The 8,817-nt window shown below is 33.2% G+C and overlaps 1 protein-coding gene across 1 annotated transcript in view; it reads right to left on the bottom strand.

The window, feature by feature from the left end:
- Positions 1-8,817, bottom strand: part of mtmr4 (myotubularin related protein 4) — a 59,027-nt gene that overhangs the window by 7,463 nt on the left and 42,747 nt on the right. The window contains exons 9-12 of the mRNA XM_016546285.1: positions 5,049-5,177; positions 4,828-4,939; positions 2,709-2,904; positions 335-520 (exon numbers count right to left, since the gene is read on the bottom strand). Coding sequence (XP_016401771.1) covers positions 335-520; positions 2,709-2,904; positions 4,828-4,939; positions 5,049-5,177 — 623 coding nt within the window. The remainder of the gene's footprint in view (positions 1-334; positions 521-2,708; positions 2,905-4,827; positions 4,940-5,048; positions 5,178-8,817) is intronic.

Here is an 8,817-nt window from a genome sequence, read left to right as displayed (position 1 = left end):
TATATATAGTATATTCTTAGGCCTATCTGTTTATTAAACTAAAGTTTTGGCCATCATCCAAATGGAAAAGAAATATATGAGGTCAAAAAAAACATTATCCAATAATGTCAGTTTTTTCAATCACTAAAACACTGAAATTCATTTTAAAAAAGAAACAGTAGTTTCACTATTCAACACAAAAAGAAGATTTGAAATATGACTTTTTTCTCCAACATTAATAAAAAAAAACACAGAATATGCATTAAAAAATCAGTCATAATACACAAGATATTTCCTTTTTACTAAATCGTACACATTATATCGACACACATAAATGAAAGCAAAGGCTCCGCACCAGAAAGGCCTCGTTGAACTCGAAGAGGCAGGGGAACTGCTTGAGGAGCTGATGAACACAGTCCAGCCACTGCAGGAACACGGGACACTGTTCACTCACATCCTCACCGCTCTCCTGATGACCGCAGCGGTCCGCAAACTTATGACCGTAATCCAGCCACTCCGTCTCCACCAGCACCTGAAAACCCTGCCGACACAATCAGACATGAGCCTGACTTCTCTGCTGCATCTGAAGTGGCTTTTAGATGAATGTACACACTGTTTAATGCTGCTCAGAGGTGGCATGAATGCATTTACACTGCATAAATAAACCGCCTTTGATTCTAGGAAGAGTGTTATTTTAGTATCATTTACGTACTATTATGGTTTTTGTTAATATCTTGAATTAGATTGTTTATATTTTCTGCTTTCACTTAAGTGTTAGTTAAAGTTTTAGCAATTTTGTTGTGTTTTTGTCATTTTTTAGTATTTATAAATTTTTATTTATTAATTATAGTATTCAATTAGTTTATTATTTCAGTACTTTTATGAGTTGCCCTGCCAACTAGATGAAATAAGTATTAAATATTAATAAATTATGTATATATATATATTTCATTTAACATTTATTTTAATAATTTTATTGTGCTTTTTTGTCTTTAAAAAAAATGCCAGTATAGTATTTATTAATTTTTGTTTATTTAGTTTATTATTTTAGTACTTCAACTAAAGCTAAATGAAAATGAGAAGTGTTACCTTGGCAACTAGATTAAATAAAATAAGTATTAAATATTTAATAAATTACATATAGATATAAATATTTTGTTTTATTTCATTTAACATTTTTTTTAAAAAAATTTTTTATTATGTGTGTGTTTTATTTTTAAATAGTATTTGTTAAATTTTTTTTTTTTTTTAGAAGTTTTAGTTTATTTAGTTTGTTGTTTAGTATTTCAACTAAAACTAAATGAAAATGAGAAATGTTGCCCTGGCAACTAGATATTTCATATTTTATAGATAATATAGATATTTGTAATATATAAATATTTAATTAATAAATAAATAAAAAATACAAAATTTAAACAATATAATATATAATATATAAAGATACAAATATTTTATTTCAGTTAACATTTATTTTATTTCAAGTGTGTTTTTATGGTTTTAATTTTAGTTAACAATAATAACCCTGACTAGGGGCTGAGGTGGGTCAGAGCAGGCATTATTTAGTCTGGCTTTTATGCAGCATTCGGATAATTTATGCAGCTTAACACTCGGATGTGTAAAGACACTTTAAAGTTTGAACTGACTGAATTGAATTGACATTGAACTAAACTGATCTGAATAACGACACTGTCTGCTTTGAAACAATCTGCATTGAGTAAAGTGCTGTATAAATAACTGTGACTTGACTTAAATTAAACATGCATTTAATATTAGTCTCTCTGCTGCATTTGGCAGATGCTTTTATCTTTGCATTTATTCTTTATAAATAAAACTTTGCTTTTTGTTTAATAAAAATACTGATGCCTTGTTTTTTAGTAATTCAACTAAAACTAAATGAAAATGAGAAATGTTGCCCTGGCAACTAGATATTTCATATTTTATAGATAATATAGATATTTGTAATATATAAATATTTAATTAATAAATAAATAAAAAATACAAAATTTAAACAATATAATATATAATATATAAAGATACAAATATTTTATTTCAGTTAACATTTATTTTATTTCAAGTGTGTTTTTATGGTTTTAATTTTAGTTAACAATAATAACCCTGACTAGGGGCTGAGGTGGGTCAGAGCAGGCATTATTTAGTCTGGCTTTTATGCAGCATTACATCTTCACATTGAATTTTAAGCAGGTACAGAGCAGCTTTAACTCAAATGTGTAAAGACACTTTAATGTTTGAACTAACTTAACTGAATGAACATTGAACTCACTTTACAGACTATAATTGAACTGCATTGAATCAGCATTGAACTAAATCGATCTGAATAATAACACTATTGCCTTCCATACAGCTGCTTCATGGTTGAATTGAATTTGAATTTATTCACAAATGATAAACTTTGCAACATCAACACTGTGATTCACTGAATCAACATTAAGCTGAATCAATATATTTATCAATTTCATAATTATAAATTTTGCAAAGCTGCTTTGAATCAATCTGTATTGTGTGAAGTGCAATATAAACGAATGTGACTTGACTTACTTGAAATTAAACATGCATTTAATATTAATCTCTTTGTTGGAAAGCCAACATTTTACAGTTGGCAGATGCTTTTATCTTTGCATTGAAGTTGCACATTTAATTTCATGCATTCCCTGCAAATCAAACCCATGAGAAAACTAATTCACAAGGTGGTTCTTCTTCTTCACGTTTACCTCTATGGTCCTGTAGAAGGGATCCAGAAGGATCTTTGCGAGGGCCACGATCTGCGGCGTGCGGTCCCAGCCGTCTGAGCAGTGCACCAGCACCGGCCTTCCCTCCCGCTCCACCGCAGAGCACACCAGAGACGCGGCCTTCAGCATGACAGACAGATGCTGCAGCCAACGGGTGCTTTCCAGAGCCGAGAGCCAGCTGGAGAGAGCAGACGCACCAGTCGGGTTACAAACGTCTGAACGCAACACGACAGACACACACTGCATGAGGAGGAAGAGCTCAAATAACTTCAGATCTTTGATCTGGATCACCAAGCAGAACACAAGTGTGTGTTTCCTGGAAAATCAGGAACACGCTTTACCTTGAGCCTTTATATATAATGCATTCTAAAATTATTTTAATGCAATAGCTATGCACCTTGTAATGCATTGCATGATCTCATTAATAATGGTAACCACTAGTGCTGGGCGGTATGACCAAAAATTTACGATTTCTCCCAGTATATAAGCACCTTAACCTGCGTTCTGTCGGCTTATTGAAGTGTGCATGTGTGATACGTGACAGGAACGCATCATTAGTGCAGATTTAAGCGCATGCAAACGTCTTGCAGTAAAGAAAGAAGGAAATATATCACAAAAGCAGACTTTTTCATGACTCAGAAAATGATAAAAATGTGTTCTCATCTCGTGCAGCAGAAGTAGAAGTGGTTCAGTCACAATGCTGCATTCATAACTGCATGAGAGGATAATATATGAGCTGTACGTTTCCCGCTGACATGTTGCAAGTTTAATTTAACATCAAAACTGACAAATGTATGGAAAACTCAGAGTAATGAGCGTGTTTACATGCACGTTCTTAAGCCGATTATGCTTAATAAGCTGAAAAACGCACTTGGTCATGTAAATGCGGTAACCCGTTATATTTTGACGTCACTACTGGGAAATAACCTGATTTATTAATGAAGCCATGTAAACGCAGCTTACTTGCGTTGTCAGGTTACTGATGTGCATGTAAACAGGGAAAACTGCTTATTTTAATAAGCTGATATTTGTGAGTTATCAGCTTACTGGTGTGCATGTAAACGTGCTCATTGTTGCACCTTTAGAAATGCATTAAAACACGTGACAAACGACCGATTTTAGAGGTAACAAGGAATTTGCAATTATAATGCATTTTCACTTTGGTTACAATTTTTAAAGAAAATAATGCATTATGCATAAAGGCATCAAGTAAAGAGTTACTTTCTGTGAAAAGTTCTGTGTACTGTGATCAGCTTATGTTTAAATGCAAAATGCATATACAACAAATCAATACATATGTATACATAAATACATATAAATATCCATATAATATACAAATACGCTTTTTGTAATTAATGTAATGTCTATTCAATGCTTCACTGATCAGCCACTATATTGCAATGTTTTTAAATGATCTTCATTAAGAGGCTTTTTTCAGCTGATATTAATATGAGATTAATTGTGCAAAAAAAACCCAAAACTGCTAGTCATGCTTCAGATAAAGCAGCAAAATTGAATCCAAATCAAACCAGAATCCACTGGAAATAATATCTCATTTAGTCTCATTCACAAAACTTTGAAGTTGATTTACCTGGAGATTGATACTGATTTATAATAAATAAAAATCATATTAAAAGCAATATTATTTTATTTTTAATATTAATAATATTGCAATAATATTTATTTTATTTTTATGGTGGAAAAATACCAATATCAATATCACAATATCAAGAGCAATAAACGATAACAATGATTTAAAACATATAAAATATTTAAATATATAGATATAATTCTATGTATGTGTACTGTGTATATTTATTATGTATATATAAATACAAACACATGCATGTAGGTATTTTGATAATATTTACATATATATACATTTATGTTCTTATATTTTATATTATAAATATATTTAATATATAAACATAACATTTTTCTTAAATACATACATGCATGTGTATATATTTATACATACATAATTAATATACACGGTATACACGCATATATTATGTAAAGAAAAACTTTTATTTTGAATGCGATTAATCGTTTGACAGCACTAATATATATATATTGTCAGAACGCATGGAGATTGACTTACTTGCCGGGATCTGGGATCTGACTGCAAACGGTTCTGAGTGACTGAAAGCTGTTTCTGATGGAGTGGATATTGGCCATGCCCATGAACATCACCTCACAGTTGGGATAGTACTCTACAAACACAAATAAACCAGAGAGAAACCTGCCTTCAGCCAACAACCAAACAAACAATAATGTTCAATGAGATCCAGAGACTGACTACACGAGTTCAGCGGCGCTCACCTTCACACTCGCAGCCTCCTCCTTTAGCACGATTCGCCACGGCGGCGGTGTAAGAGCGGGCATCCAGAATCAGTAATTTTTGCGCTGCGCCGCTGGCATCAGGAGCGGGACAACCCGTCAGAGAAGAGTCTGAGGAAAGAGAGTCGATGCAATTAGAACAGAATACTAACATACTGCATAGCAGGGTCGAAAATTAATGGGGGCTTGGTGTCATCAAAATGAAAAAAACAAATTTAAGATAAGGGGGCAAAAAAGAGAAAAGAGGGCATTCCATCACTTGCTCAGCAGTTTTACTGAGAAAAAACAAGATTTGGTTTTTAAAAAGCCTTTTTCCAAAAGGTACATCTGGAAAAAGGGGGGTCGTCTTATAATCAGGGTCGTCTTATATTCGGGCTAATACGGTATTTGTTTAGAGCTGTTTAAACGGTGCTTGATCTCGTAGATTTCTCTCTTGATTCAGACCAGAACACTTTATCACTGGAGGAAGCGTTATTATGGACTCGTGTTTTAGTTAAAAACGACTTCATGCTGGATTTGTTTCAGCTTTTGTCTTCTCCAGATGTTAACTGATGGACTGGAGTGCTGTGGATTACTTGTGGATTATTGTGATGTTTTTATCAGCTGTTTGGACTCTCATTCTGACGGCACCCATTCACTGCAGAGCATCCATTGCTGAGACACTGATGCAATGCTACATTTCTCCAAATCTGATGAAGAAACAAACTCATCCTAATCTTGGATGGCCTGAGAGGCCTAGGAATTTGACATTAAAGACAACACAGATTCATTTAATAAGGTAAAAAAATTGCAAAAAAATTGCTGCACAAGTAAAATAAAAAATGCAAATATTGCTCCGTAATGGAAAAGCTCATTTCTGACCCTGCGGCATACTCTCAAAAATAGTATGCAATAAATATTTCAAAGCAAATCAATCGCTACACCATATACACAGGCTGTCTAAACAGACATTAACAAAAGTGAAGTGAACCGCTCATCTGGCGCAGCTTCAATCGTGATCCAATTATGATATTATGATGCTCTGCGGCATCTTGAATCGTGACGTCTTCATAATACCAGCCCTATGGCATACTGCAGAAATCAGTATCAGTGCGCCAGAGAGGAGGCGGAGGATGAGATGAGCGACACAACAGTCAGACTCGTTTTAATGCACCGCAAGAGCAGTTATAATTCTTCAGTCTGTCCTGCTGGAAAATCAATGCGGAGAAACTTCTGGCATCACGACCATGACAGCCAATTCACTTACGGCCATTAAGACTTTACAGAGGCCGGCCAAAACCGAGCGCAAGAGTTAAAGATGAGTCTCGACTCAGCAAAAACAGACACGCCTGCATTCAGTGGAACACGTTTCATTAATAAGAGTGATTGCATTAAGTAATGAAACGCAGGATAAATGATTATTGGATCAGAACAGAACCATCCTGCTCTGAATGATTTAATTAACTGTGTTTTATGCATAAGATAAGTGAGGTTTATTCATCCAAAACTCTACTGTGAGTCAAAATACAAAGATTACATACAATAAATATATTAATTTATTAACCAAATTAAATTTTCAGTTATGGTTTTGGCTTCCAATGGTTCCACGAAAATAATTGTGATTACTTTGATGCATTACATTCGCAATGATGCTCTCCTTTTGTCTTGTGTTACAAATCAAGCATTAAAATGTATTTATATATTATTAATCTTTTTTTTTAGCTTTTTTTTTTTCATTTTGACTGAATACTTTGGAAATGAACTCTGGAAGGTAAATATAAATAATAGAATTGTTAATAATGAAACTGTGTGTGAAATGGTTCCAACTGAGGTTCAGCTCCCAAAAATGCAAGCCCTGAAAATACAATGCATTAAAATACAAGCAATGTTAATGCAATGCATTTTTTCAATTAGTGAATTAGTTCATATATAAAAAAATATATAAAAAAAATAATAATAATAAAACAACAAAAATAACTATATTATTTACAATGCAATGCAAGCAATGTTAATGCAATGCATTTTTTTTCAATTAGTGAATTAGTTCATATTTAAAAATAATAATAAAACAACAAAAATAACTATATATAGATCATTACCGCAAAATAAAATTTCTTACACCGTGAAATAAGACTATGGTCATATTGTTCACCCTTACTTCCAATGAAAAACATACAACTACAAAAAGCAATACAAATTCAGAAGAAAAATCCAGATGATTATTGATTTGACTAAAAAGCAAAAATCCACTAAATATTCCCTTTCAGAAAGGGCCGAGGTGACAACAGAACCAAAACAGGAAGTTGAAGTGAAAATGTCCCAGATTTAAGGTCAGTTACAGTAAGTATTTCAGAAACGTTCAATATATGTGATTCATCACATGACACTTGAATCATATTGCGGCTGTTTGGGAAATTGTTGATAGCAAGAATCTCTGGTTTGGCTGCTGTGAGGCATTGGAGAAAACGTCATCCACATTATAAACCAACCTGACGCTCTTTAAAGGTCCCATATTGTCAAAGAGGAGCTGTACAAATATATTGAGATGGTTTTTGGTACTTATACCGCAAATATATGTTCTTAAGGACATCAAAACCTAAAATAAAACTCCAGGAAGGAGTACAATATGGGACCTTTAAAGGAATAGTTCACCCAAAAATGAAAATTTGCTGTTAATTTGCTCACGCTCAGGCCATCCAAGATGTAGATGTGTTTGTTTGTTCAGCAGAACAGTAAAGAAGATTTTTAGCTGAAACCGTGCGCCTTGGTGATTCATAAAATGCAAGTCGATGGCTACCGTCACTTTGAGAGTCAAAAAAGCATATACAGCCAGCACAAAATTAATATCCACGGCTTCTGACGATATACTGAGGTCTTATGAAGCGAAACGACCGCAGCTGAATATTATTTACAACATTATTACCTGTAATCCAGAGCCTCAGGCTAACGGGGAAATCTGATTCTTTTCTGTGAACTGATTCTTTCGGACAGTTCGTTTCAATGAACTGGTTCAAATAACTGATTCACCAGTTCGTTTTCGTGATCATGCAATGACGTAACGTATAAACAATTATATTATTAAAGCACCCAATGATGATGATGATGACTTGTAGATCTGTGCTGCTCGAGGCATGAACTGTTTCAGACGGTTCAGTCCGATTTAATGAACTGGTTCAACTAGTTCACTAAAAAGAATCGATTCAAAATAATGATTCATTCACAATCTGATTCGTTTGCTTGAGGCTCACAGGTAATAGTGCTGTAAATAATGTTCAGTTTCTTGCACAGACTGATCGTTTCACTTCATAAGACCTTAATATATATCGTCAGGAGCCATGAGTATTAATTTTGTGTTCCTTGTTTTTTTTTTTTAAAGTGATGGCAGCCACTGAATCACCAAGAACCACGGATTCAGCTAAAAATCTTCTTTACTGTTCTACTAAAGAAAAAAGTCAACTACATCTTGGATGGCCTGAGGGTGAGTAAACTAACAGCAAATTTTTTTATTTTTGGGTGAACTAACTAGTGGTCGACCGATATTGTTTTTTTGACAGCCGATGCCAATATCTTGGAAAGCAGGGTGGCCGATATAAAGCCAATATAATTTTATTTATTTTAATTAATATTTAAGAAATTTGAAATCATTTGAAAATTGATTAAAAAATAATAAAAAATAAATGTGTTAAATAAACATACTTATACTTTAGATGACAAAGTATTTTTCACAAATAAATAAATATTTAATAAAAATATAATTAAAAAGGAAGTAAAC

The sequence above is a fragment of the Sinocyclocheilus rhinocerous genome, unplaced genomic scaffold (assembly GCF_001515625.1).
Source record: "Sinocyclocheilus rhinocerous isolate Xijiao unplaced genomic scaffold, SAMN03320098_v1.1 scaffold370, whole genome shotgun sequence".
Lineage (NCBI taxonomy): Eukaryota > Metazoa > Chordata > Actinopteri > Cypriniformes > Cyprinidae > Sinocyclocheilus > Sinocyclocheilus rhinocerous.
Note: the sequence above shows the minus strand (reverse complement) of the source record. Positions and strands in the feature narration are given on the sequence as shown.